Source organism: Polyodon spathula, chromosome 1 (genome assembly GCF_017654505.1).
Source record: "Polyodon spathula isolate WHYD16114869_AA chromosome 1, ASM1765450v1, whole genome shotgun sequence".
In the NCBI taxonomy this organism is placed as follows: Eukaryota; Metazoa; Chordata; class Actinopteri; order Acipenseriformes; family Polyodontidae; genus Polyodon; species Polyodon spathula.
This window is the reverse complement of record NC_054534.1, coordinates 63,994,170-64,007,070: the sequence shown is the minus strand read 5'-3', so window position 1 is coordinate 64,007,070 and position 12,901 is coordinate 63,994,170. Positions and strand designations below refer to the sequence as shown.

General features: G+C 39.4%; 2 protein-coding genes across 3 annotated transcripts; both read right to left on the bottom strand.

Moving 5' to 3' along the window:
* Nucleotides 1–1,807: 1,807 nt before the first annotated feature.
* Nucleotides 1,808–4,479, bottom strand: LOC121320817 (high mobility group protein B2-like). Of its 2 annotated transcripts, none has more exons than XM_041259487.1 (5): nucleotides 4,373–4,479; nucleotides 3,511–3,669; nucleotides 3,064–3,209; nucleotides 2,768–2,942; nucleotides 1,808–2,351 (listed from the first exon to the last, which is right to left on the bottom strand). In XM_041259487.1, exons 2-5 carry the CDS (start codon nucleotides 3,655–3,657, stop codon nucleotides 2,184–2,186), a joined length of 636 nt encoding a protein of 211 aa, XP_041115421.1. In that variant the 5' UTR covers nucleotides 3,658–3,669; nucleotides 4,373–4,479; the 3' UTR covers nucleotides 1,808–2,183. The 2 variants fall into 2 exon arrangements, with proteins under 2 accessions (XP_041115421.1, XP_041115411.1); XM_041259477.1 differs by having other exon boundaries at nucleotides 4,369–4,466.
* Nucleotides 4,480–7,289: 2,810 nt separating this feature from the next.
* Nucleotides 7,290–9,565, bottom strand: LOC121320795 (trihelix transcription factor GT-3a-like). Its single transcript, XM_041259444.1, has 3 exons — nucleotides 9,155–9,565; nucleotides 8,397–8,534; nucleotides 7,290–8,126 (listed from the first exon to the last, which is right to left on the bottom strand). Exons 1-3 carry the CDS (start codon nucleotides 9,546–9,548, stop codon nucleotides 7,720–7,722), a joined length of 939 nt encoding a protein of 312 aa, XP_041115378.1. The 5' UTR covers nucleotides 9,549–9,565; the 3' UTR covers nucleotides 7,290–7,719.
* Nucleotides 9,566–12,901: the final 3,336 nt, after the last annotated feature.

Below are 12,901 nucleotides of genomic sequence, written 5' to 3'. Positions count from 1 at the left end.
TATATATATTTTAAAGATGAAATATTTAAATTTTATTACCATCTTAAAAAGATGAATTGCTCACTGAAGATCAAATGAATCACTGAAACAGAAGTAAATTACATGGATTTTAAAACAAATGTACTTGTCTACATGGCAAGCTATGCATAACTAGTTGTATGTTTGAAAATTTGAATACAATGTAAATACAGATGCTGTTTCTATAAAAATGAACTACTTTAATGAAGGGGTGTGGTGTGTGTGTGTGCGCATATATATATATATATATATATATATATATATATAATATATATATATATGTGTGTGTGTGTGTGTGTTTTGTCTATGGGGAAATAAAATATATTTTTACTTTGTGATGGATGGTTCTTTTTCTTTTTTTTAACCATTGTGTCAAAACAAAATAACCCATTGTAGGATCTTCAACTACTTTTCCTGTAGTAACTTTTTGCACACCACGTAAGTTCTTTTTTTGTTTCCTTTGTCCATTTTAAATTAAAATCAATTGTTTAAAAAATAACATTTTCTGAGAATTTTAAAAAAGTGATCCCTCAGTACATTGTAGTAGCCTCCCTCTACCACAATCAGCAGATGTACTATCAAAAGCCTTTAAAATGAATGTACTTCTTACTACAACATTCTCACAAGTACCTTTTCATTTTTATGTCAAGGAGTTTACTATAGTTCAATTTTTCACCTTTATCAGGCAATGGGATGTTTTTTTAATGTACGTGGTGTGCCTTAAATATGTCAACACATCAGATTAGCAAATGGGTATGCTTTTAATGCTTACTGTCGAGTATTTTTTGTGGAAAGTGTGTTCCATATGCTGTATACAGCTTCAAAACCCTCAAATGAAAAATACTTTTAAAAAAATTATTTAATTTCACTCTTAAAATGCAAAAAGAAAAAAAATAATAAAAATTGTCCACACTATAATTACCCTTGAACAGTAAGTGGATGTGTTCTACTCTACTATGCTTTTGTATAGGGAAAAGGGAAATCATTGCTGGAAAATGCAAGATTCATATTGTTACTAATTTTCTGCATATTTTATTTGCTTGAATAGGCCAGTGGTTAAAGAAAAAGGTTTGTAACCAGAAGGTCCCCAGTTCAAATCCTGGCTCACTCACTATATGACCCTGAGCAAGTCACCTAATTTCCCTGTGCTTGCGTTTTAGTGAAATGTTTGTAAATGACTATGCAGCTAATGTAGGGTTGACACAACCTAATCCCTAATTGTTTAATTAAATATCAGTGCATAAATCCAACAATAGTCAAGTGCAATCTCATCTGAATCATTTAGTTTCAAAATAAATTTATTTCAGCATAACTTCTCTTGAATCCACTCCTAATGGACTTAAGGAACATCAAAATATTTTGTTATATAGAAGTGTCTGATCTTAAGTTTGTAATAGGTAGTACTCATTTTGAAGTGGGTTGTTTGGTTCTAGGTTTCAAGTTCTTAACGTAAAGGTTCCAATTGACATTTGGTAGGTCTCACTCATACCTGAATAGTAATTGGGTTGAGAAACCCAGCTTGACATCTATGGAAACATGGCCTAGACATTGATTGACAAGCACCTCCAAATTCCAATACAACCTAATTTTGAGGATATCCCACTAAGAACTTAATTAGAACGAACATGTGCATATAAACTCATTGTAGAAATTATGCATCCTGTATATTTTGAAGATTTATAGAAAGCAGAATTAGTAAACTTTGACCAGCAACCATTTCACAGTACACTAAACAATTCCCACCAAGTCTTCTAGCAAAAAGTAAAATAAAACACAAAGGGAAACAAAATAATATACAAACTTTATTATAAAAATTGTGACCTATACATGAAATTAAAACAAAAACAGTTTCATGTAAAAAAAAAAAAAATCCACAATTTGTTTGTTTACTGCAATATACTAAGTACACTACATAAGCTACAAAGTAGTTAAAATTGAACAGGCTGTGGAACTCCACATACCAGGGGAAAGCAAAACAATGAAACGAAGCAATGCTTTCAGGATAACCTACTACTTGCATTACAAAACAGTGCATTACCCTAGTAAGTATGTATTACAGCTATACACATCTGTACATTTAAAAAAAAAGAATCAGTTTTCAGCCGCATGAGTTCACATTCATGTTTTGTAAATTCCAGCTGAAGTCTTCTTGCTCCAAAAGCACGTCACTCGTCATCGTCATCTTCCTCATCGTCTTCCTCATCATCATCGTCATCATCATCGTCGTCATCGTCGTCGTCCTCCGGTTCAACCTTCTTCTTGGACCCAGTTGGCCTGCCCGGTCCCTTCTTTCCAGAATCACCCTTACTCTTGGCACGATATGCTGCAACATCCTAAGGGTTCAGGAAAGTGTTTACTAAGGCAGCATTTTATGTTTTACCCCCTCCCCCTACACAAATTCCAGATAACTTTAGTATAACAATTTAAGATGCATGCAACACCCCCCCCCCCCCCCCCCCCCCCTGGGTTAATTTTGAGAATTCTTAATTTTAGAAGTGTGCATTGTGATGCGTGAATAAATGCACTTAAGATTACCAATTGGTTCCTCAATAACAAATATGGTATAAATAAATACACAATCAGTTTTGGAATTTAAATATAAGTTATGGTATTTTTAATCTTACAATGTTTAACAAAAAAAATTGCTGGCCGCCGGGTTTTATGTTTGGGAATTAAATGTCTTACTATAAAATAATAATCTTCCTGTACCAACTGGCAACACCACTTACAAAAAAAACTCTCAACTCACCTTTTCATATTTTTCCTTTAGTTTAAGTGCTTTCTGTTCAAAGGGCAGCTTGTCTTTAGCCGTTTGCTTGGACCACATTTCTCCCAATTTCTTTGCAGTGTCACCAATGGAACTACCTGGATAGTCAACTTTGATCTTTGGACGGTTTTCAGAACAGAAAACAAAGAAAGCCGATCTGCAAATAAATAAACACACAAATAGAACCTCACACATCACAGAGAGACTGCTAGATCAATCAAGGCCAAATAATATTTTACAGGCCGCTTCAAAAGAAATAAAACACGTTTAGTACATACGGTGGTCGCTTGGGGGCATTCGGGTCCTTCTTTTTCTTTCCCTTTTCACCCTTGGGAGGAACATAATCTTTCATTTCATGATCATAACGGGTCTTATCACTCTTTGCCAGGTCTTCAAATTTCCCTTTTTCTTTTGCAGACATTGTCTAAAAAAAGAAAAGTGATTGATCATGTTATATCCACGTGTACTACAAAAAAAAAAAAAAAAAAAAAGAACTTGTGTGCCAATACATCCACAGGTCTTGAGATGCATATAGTAATTAAACATATTTTGATCATTTGACGCCACGCCTACAAAGACAAACACCATATGCAACCAAAAGGAAATGTCAACTTTGGCATTACATCAACGCATAAACCAAAACGAAAAAGAAAATACGGAAGACAAACAATGTGTGTGTATTATATATCGCACAAAAAAAAAAATCGCACATAACGTGCACCTACCCTCCATCTTTCTGAACACTTTTTGGAGAACTCGGAGAAATTCACTGAAGTGTCCGGGTGCTTCTTCTTGTGCTCTTCTCTGCACGTCTGGACGAAGTACGCATAAGAGGACATCTTCCCCTTCGGTTTGTTAGGATCTTTACCCATGGCTGGAATTATCTAGAATTCGCAAACGCAGAAAACCAAATACTAAAACTAAATTCATAAATACTTTTAAAACAACCCCAGCTAATTTAGACTACCACAAAACCAAAGTATAAAGCTACCCAAATGAAGCGCCCAAAAGATCTGGCGGATCCTGTACGCTGTACTTCCTGCTCTCATAATGGAGTCTGATCAATGATAAGCGTCCCTCCATTTTGTTTCCCGCCTAAACCCTCGCTAGACAAGACTTACAACCCCAAAACAAAATCCAACATTATATATACACAGTACAGATTACTTTTCGAGCCAGCTCGGTCAAGTTTGGGTTAGCCCATGTGTAGATGTAGTTTGTCTTGTAGAACACTTGAAAAATAGACGCGTGTTTATATATATATGCTATCATATATATATATATATATATATATATATATATATATATATATATATATATATATATATTTTTTTTGTTTAAAAATTAAATAAAAATAAAAGTTGTTTGCAAGCATATACAAAAACACACTGGACAACATTTCAATTAATATTGTAAAAATGGCAAAACCAAAGCACTCGTACAGCTTAAAATAACTTACATAAAATAAACGCTAATCAAAGTATTTTGTTCCGCTGTCCTAGATTATGACGTTAACTATTTCAAAACAAGATTCATTTAAATAAACACATTAAAGAGAAAACCACACTGAAAGCAATGCTTACCTACCTCTGCTTAACCTTGTCGTCTCTGTTGGATAATGTGCAGCTCCTGCTTGTTTTGTTTTTCACTATATCACTGGTCATACAAGCTTGAGAAACTGTGTAAGCGCTCCTCCCACTCAAGCTCGCATTGGTTAACTGCTGACTTTCAAATTCGATTTCGAGGTCTGCACGCTAATGAGTGAATCACGCGTTCGGGTTGGCTCTTTTTCACCCTTTCTTACAATCCTGAACTTGTCTGTCACGCCTATTTATTATAATATACCTAAACCAGTAGATAAAAAGAGAGTCTCATTGATTGGCCAAGGTTGTGGTTTAAAAAGCGCGGGACAAACGTGATTGGTGCGTATAAAAAAATCCACGTTATGATTGGTCGTACATTTGACTGCGTGTTTTAAAATACAAAAGGAGCGAATTTTAAGGGAGCTGAGCATGGAAACAAAGGACATAAAAACGCAGACTAAAAGACAGAAATAGACTGAGAGCAAAATATTAGTTAAACTGTTTGTTTTTAATATTATACATAAATAAAACCGTATCATTTTAAATATTTTTAGCATTAATTTTAAGACCGGTCGTCACCACTAAGAAAGTAAACTTTTGATGTTTGGTGTCTCTGCAATCATTATATATTTTTTTTAACTACGGGGAGTCTCACTACCAAATAAGTGAAATGTGTAGCCGCATTCAATAAAAAGACAAGCACGGGTTGTTTTTATTGTGCTACTGAATTCAATGGTATGACCCCTCTTTTTTATGAACAGTCTGTTTTACAGTGTACCACTGGCTGAACACTACAAACTTTATTTCGGCGGCAGCAGCGACTACAGTTTAAGAAACTGGTGATTTCACTGAAACGACTTTAGGTTTAGTATCGCTATGTTATATCTAAGCCTAACACGTGCATTTGTTTTGCTAACATGAGAAAACAAATAATAATGTAATCCTGGATTTAGTTATTCTCTGTTAAATGTCATACTTGGTTTATATAGTCTCACAAATCTTACCAGCATTTTGGTAAATTAAGAGCAGATAAAAAAAAAGAAAAAAGGCAATAATGGGTTCTACTGTCTCAGGAGACGGGTGTTGTGAGTGCCTGTTGCAGACTGCCCTAGACATTTGTCTCGGTTTTAAATTGAACTATGTGTAGACTTTTTGGGATGACTGTTTTATACAAAAGTTTTTGTTTCGCTGTGTTTGTTTACACAGTTTCATTACATGTATCTGAAACTACCCTTGACATTTTTGGCAATGAAAACCTTGAAAATAATAAACCAAAATATTATACTCAGAGAACCCGGATTCTGACACTTTGTTGTTTAATAATTTATTAAACCCAGTCATGATATAAAATATAGTACTGGTATATACTTTTTGGCATACAGATTGTTTGCAGCTCTTAAGATAGTTTCAGCTCCAAGCACACCCCTTTCTTACCAGTTCCTCAATTTATGAAGTAAATAAGAATAATACATAAATGTAGTTTGCACCAAAAAAAAAAAAAAAAAAATCCCTTTCCTTTTTTGAAACAAGTCTGTGTCTTGTTAGCACACCAGTTACCTCATATATGGGAATCTAATAGGGCAGAACCTTACTTTTAATTCCCTTACTGTGTTTTAGATGTTAGCGTACTGCAATACACTAATTCACTTGGTAAACTATTTTATGTTCTGTGTAAAAAGGTGCTTCCTGCTTTTGGTCATGTACTTAAAAACTTAAAAAGACACATGCTGACATAGCTTGCTCCCTGCAACACACAAAGTGGGTGTTACTTGCTGCTGCCCCAAATTAATGCCTATGTAAACCAGGCACAATGGGGACCATTTGTTTTTAATGGCAGTGCAATCAAGTTGCAATGAGGTGGGGGGTTGGGAAATGTGACCAGAATTTGGTCTTTTGTTATTTTTGCATTCCTTTTTGTGTTAGGCTGTTGTTTTTTTTTTTTTTCAGTCTTTGGGATATATAACAAACGCTCATCTTGTTAGAAGTGAAATACCTTTTTATTGTATAAAGCTGTTTTTGTAGGTGAATACCATCGAATACATCACACATTCATAATCATAACACTGTGTAACACAGTAAATACAGTATAATCGTAAATCTCGAAAAACTACTCACTTCTAAATCTTTTGTAGTCATTTTTGTATTACTTTGGTATAAATACATGTTAATTTGGATTCATATGTTGTTTTTTTCTGATTTTATGTGAAAGAAAAGACACACATTTGCCCGTTCTCCCATTGGAAATAGTGATATTTTGAAATATCACTGTCCTGGTCACAAAAGCAAAGTTTGTGGGGAATAATAGCCATTTTCTATACTTTTGAGGCATAAGCAATTAGAAAATAACACTTACTACCCAGGAACAAGAATTGTGTTACATAGTGTAATCAAAGCCAACGATCAAGCTTCCACCACCATTGTAACAAGTGTTAGTGAATTCTCTTTGTTGTGTCAATTAAGATAAATTGTTAAAGCAGATTGTGCTTTTTGTTGACATACTGCAGTTTGTTTAAATTATCTTGAAGCAGTTTCAGCTCCAGGCACACCCCCTTGCCACTCCAGCAATTTATGAATTAAACAAGCATGATGCCTATCTGCACTGAAATATTTGCAAAAAAAAAAAACAGGATATCCCTTTTCCAACATAATCAAAGCCAATGAATCAAGCTTATCCACCACATCATCGTAACAAGTGTTCACTGTCAATTCAGTGATGTCCCAGGTGCCCAGATCAAAGATCACCCAAATGGCTTTCTAGGTTCATCTAATCTAACTTGATGTTAACATTTTATTGAGATATCATATTCCAAAGATATATTGGGGGGGGTGACTATCCATCTGTATGCCACACTAACATTTTTGCATAGAGCTGGAGAATTGCTTATGAAATTGTGATGAAACATTTCATTGCTATTTTTTTATTCTACTCTACTATGTGATTACTGTTGATATGTCACGGTCACCAATGAGCAGGGGATGTATATTACTGACATATGTGTTTATTATACCACATTATAGATTAAAAAAGTTCTCATACCTTATGATGTCCTGTGCAAATCCCAGTTTTCTGCAACTGTACAACACAACTTTCTCTATGCAAATACACTAACCAAAAAAGCTTATGAATTCTTAAACACAGTATTAAAACAGCATATACTTAATTGTCAAGTCATTTATTTGAAGTGAAGTCTCACTGATATGTTATTGTAAGGCTGGATGATGGATTCTACATACTGACAGTATACAATACATTTATAACTATGTGCAATTCAAGGACGAAAACACAACAGTGTAGCAAATGTTTTCATTGTAACAAAAACCTAACTTGAGATATGAAACTAATGGGCAACACTATTCAGTGTGCTGTTCCAATACATCTAAAAATGATGACATCAGTGCAATTTTCTCATCGTGCATCTTTTTCAGTGTGTCCATGGCCTGCTGATGCTCTGACTTTAGGTCCTCCTGTAGCTGTTTAACAAGGGCCACAATCGCTGATCGCTGTTCCTTCGGTGAAGACTCTATTTTAGCGTTATCCAGGTTTTGCCCCAGTGATGTTGCCAGGCTGGACAAAACCCCTATCAACAATGTGTCGTTCTGTCGATTTGCTTCTCTGTCTTCGCATTTTTCTTGCATTTCATTTCTGTGCCGTTCCCTTGCTAATTCCAATTTTTTCTCTTGCAATTTGAAATATCTCTCATCTGACTCCCGGAGGTAATTGATCAACTCTCTTTCCACACCAGACTTCCTTTTCCTTCCTGTTTTAATAAAAAAAAAAAAAAAAAAAAAAAAAAAAAACAGTTGACTTTTTACATACTTACCCTATTAACCAGAACCTATCAAAAGGACCATTGCAAGTTAAAATCTCTATGGTTCATAAATGTATGGCTATAAGACATATTGAGAAAATGACTGGGTTTATTAATCTTATAGACTGTATGGTTGTGGACAATAATATCTAACAAAGGGACAGTATTCACATAACATGTAGTGTGGAAATGCACTGTAATGAATGTAAAAACACCCACCTCTGTTGGCTGCTGTTGGTGTTCCACACAGCCATGATGAGGAGCTGCCAGCACCCTCCTGCTGATCCTGGCACCGGGGAGTTCTGGCAGTCATCTGTGGGTGTTCTGGAGATTGGGAGTGTCTCCAGTTGTCCTGCTCTGTCAATTAAAGAATAAAAAAACATTTGGTAAGATCACTGAACACATTAAGTGTAAAAAAAAAAAAAAAATACTAAAATAAAAAATGCACAGCTTCCAAACTGCCACTCAAGCGTCATGATTTTTTTTTTTTTTTAAATTGGCCACGTTGACAAAACATCCCATGTTAAAAACAATACGTAAATCTAGCACCACTAGCAAGGATCATCATGCAGGATTTCCACGCAGGTAACATTCGTGTTTTATTTGTGCAAACATTCTTAACATCGCCTCAATGCAAATAAAATATTCCGACAGGGGGCGGACAAGAGCCAAAACAAACAGCTAGTTTTTTTCCGTTGTTGCGTTTCGCCTGGGCAGAAAAAGTACTGTGATCTCTGCTGTAAAGCCGTAACAACTCCCAAGACACAGTTTACTCTAGAATACTGTAGTGCTGTGAATGTTTACCTAAACACTGTTAGAACATTACTGTTGTAGACACGTTCCTGCTTTCAGAGAGAACAGTAAAGCTATGCATTTTTCATTTACAAGAAAGAAAAGCAATTTCCATAAGCTTCCGGTTTACTAAAGCTTTACATAAATGACTTTCTTTTTTAAAATGATAATATGTGAAACTTTACCTGTACCGTGCTGTTTCATCGTGGCGTTCTCCACACAGGTACTAATACTACTATTAAAAAGACCCTCATTCAGCTCATTCACGGGCCGGCTCCCTAAAACACTGTCCATTTGTTCATAATACAAAAAAGTTTTTCGGCTGTTCCCCTTCCGATTGTTGCTGCCTTTAATGTTTTTGTAGTGAACCCGCAGTTTTTTTATTTTATCACGGCACTGTTGTGGTGTTCGTGTGAAACCGTTATCTGCAAGAACTTTTGCTATTTTTTCATAGACTCGGATATTCCGCATAGCGCTCATTAATTGTTTTTGTATTTCTGAGTCAGCCCATACGGATAGCAACAATGTTGTCTCCTCGTTTTTCCACATGCCACCGCAATTTTGTTCGACGGCATCCATTGTAAAGAATGTTTTTCTGTTCCCTAGTTGGTTTCACAGAAGCACACGCCTCCCTGTTACGTGATGACGTAGTTCTCTTGTCAGCAAATCAGGGCTGTAATTTGGGTGCGATTTAAATTCACCGCTGTATGCACCGATGTAAAGCGGATTCACGAAAACATTGTTAAATTCACCAGGGGTTGCTCAACGAACATTAGGTTATTACCATAACCCTGGTTCACTGAAAAAGAATGACAACTATTACCGAATGGGAAGAGCACTCTCTGACTGAGCATATATATCTATATATAGAAGAGGGTCGTCCTCACGGTAGCATATCGCCATTTTTTTTTTCAAACCGGAGGTCAGCTGGGGACATGACCTCGAAGAATAATGGTTGTCATTCTTTTTCAGGGAACCAGGGTTATGGTAATAACCTAACGTTCCCTTTCAATGGAATGACAACCATTATCAAATGGAAAGCTGTACCAAAGCTGTCGTGGCTCCAGATTACCGACAGTACAGCCTCGCGGCGATAGCCTCAGAGCCCACATGACGCCTAAGGGCATGCCACCTGCAATACCCTAGAGTCCAGAGAGGGCTTCGCTTGGTTTGCAACATAAATGTGGTAGAAAGGCGTAAATGTCTGACTACCTGTCCATGTAGCAGCATTGCAGAGCTCATCCAAGGAGGCGTCATGAAGGAAAGACCACGAAGTTGCCTGGCCCCTGGTAGAATGGGCCATAATGTCCCACAGTAAGGTAGAGTCCGTCTGTTCATACGTCAAGCGTATAGCATCTGCCACCCAATGCGCTAGACGTTGCTTCGATAGGGCCTGACCTCTAGAGTGGGACCCATAGCAGACAAACAGCTGGTTGGACTGTCCCCAGGACGCTGTCCTATCCAGGTAACAGTGCAGAGCCCGAACTGGGCAAAGCGTGTGCTGTCTACGGTCCTCCTCTGACTCGTGCTGGGGAGGTCTGAAAGTTTCCAAAACCACTGGTTGGTTAATATGGAATGAAGATACGACCTTTGGCAAAAAGGCTGGATTTGTTCTTAATGTTACCCGCGAGTCATTTCCAGTGAATGCCATACATGTGTCATCGATAGACAGCGCATGAAGCTGACTTGCTCGTCTGGCAGAAGTAATGGCTATTAAAAATGCCACTTTCAATGAAACAGGGCGCAGTTCTGCTGATGCCATGGGCTCAAATGGGGGACCCGGAAGGACCCGCAGTACCAGTTCTAGATCCCACTTGGGGACTATACTTTTCATGGGAGGACGGAGCCTCCGAGCCGCTTTAAGAAATTGCACTGCCAGGAAGCATGTCCCAGGCGACACAGAGTCAATTTTGTCGTGGCACACTGATATTGCTGCCAGGTATACCTTCAAGTGGATGCTGATTTTCCTGCGTCAAACAGGTGTTGTAGGAAGATTAATATTGTCTCAATAGGGCAGGTCACAGGATTGTGACCTTCTGCAATGCACTAGTCTTGGAAAACTTTCCATTTGTATGAGTACTGGGCTCTAGTGCTTGGTGCCCTAGCAGACTGTAGTGTTTCTACCACTGCATCTGGCAAACCTCATCTGAATAGACGGCTCCGTTCAACGGCCAGACCCAGAGATGGAGCTGGTCTGGGTTCGGGTGCCACAATAGCCCTTCCGCTTGGCTCAGGAGGTCCTTGCACAGTGGGAGCTGCCACGGTTGACCCGACAACATGTCGGAAAGGAGTGCAAATCAGGGGCGCCTCGGCCATCTGGGTGCAACCAACAGAACCTGTGCTCTCTCCACCCTGATCCTCTCTAATCAGGGGTAGTAATGGTAGTGAAGGGAACGCATACAAGAGCCCCTGTGGCCAGGAGTGGGCTAGCGCATCTACTCCCAGGGGGCCCCCGTCTCTCTCCATGGAGTACTATAGGGGGCAATGACCGGACGGCTGTGGCCAAGAGGTTGACTCGTTCAGTACAAAACCTCTCCCAAATCTGTTTCACCACTTGAGGATGCAGTCTCCATTCCGAACTGTCTGGAGCGCTTCTGAACAGGAGGTCTGCTGCCTTGTTGTCCACAACTGGGAGGTGAACCACCCTGATGGAACACAAGTTTCTATGTGTCTAGGACAGGAGTGTGCGTGGTGGAGGCGTCAGTAGTGACCACTTCCCTTCTGTGAGGGGATCCGAGGGGAGATTTGAGGCGCACATTGCTAGGATGGAGTCACGACTCCAGTGTCTGCCGGCATTGTCTGGACACTCGCACCAGCCGATACCAATAGTGGGCCGGGTGCACCTTGAGCATATTTACCCAGGCTTGAAGCAGGCGCATTCTCAGCAGCCCTAGTGGAAGGATTCTCGAGGTGGCTGCCATCAGCCCCAACAACATATATTCTGACCTGTAGGAGAGCATCCTCTCTGAATAGGGAGAGTGTGACTTCCAACAACCAAATCCAGTCTTCTGACAGTGAGGCAAGCATGGTCACAGAGTTCAGTTTGATTCCCAGGAACACTGTGGACTGAGACAGTACGAAGTTGCTCTTCTGTTGATGTATAGAGCCTTAGCTTCGTCACATGATTTATGACCTGCTTTGTGTGCGCCTAGCCAAACTAGCCAATCATACATATAGTTCAGGATCCGAATACCCCGCACCCTGAGTGGAGCCAGTGCTGCATCCATGCACTTTGAAAATGTGCAGGGAGCCAGCGAGAGGCCAAATGGCAGCATGCAGAATTCGTACGCGTTGCCTTGAAAGGCAAAGCGCAGATACTTTCTGCACGGGACGGATCGGAAAATGGAAGTAGGCATCTTGCAGGTCGATCGATGTGAACCAGTCGCCTGGCTGGACAGCCTGGAGGATACGCTGTGCTGTTAACATATTGAACTTCCTTTGTTTGAGGAACAAGTTGAGGACCCTGAGGTCCAGAATAGGTCTGAAACTGCCGTCCCTCTTGGGCACCAGGAAGTACCTGGAGTAAAAGCCACTGAGGGCATCGCTTGGATTTACCAAGCACACAGCATTCTTCTGTTGAAGATTGGCGATCTCCTGTTGAACGAGTATCACACTCGCTGGTTCGACGGTGGTGAGGAGCACACCCTTGAAGGGTGGTGGACCTAAGCGGAATTGTAAAGCGTATCCGTGTCTCATTGTCGATAGCACCCAGTAGTCCTGGGTGCAGCCTTGCCATGGGTCGTTTCCTTGGGTCAGTCCGGTTGTAAGAGGGGTTGGTGGCAGCCAGAGCCCCTCAGGGGCGGTCTGGTCTCCCTTGGGCTTGGGAAAGGGCGGGTCTTTCTTAGGCCCCGGCCTCGGTCTCCAGCTGGAGAACAACTTAACCCTTGCTGCAGGTGGTCCCTAGCCACCGGCTCTTCCTCTGCCTGCTTGTC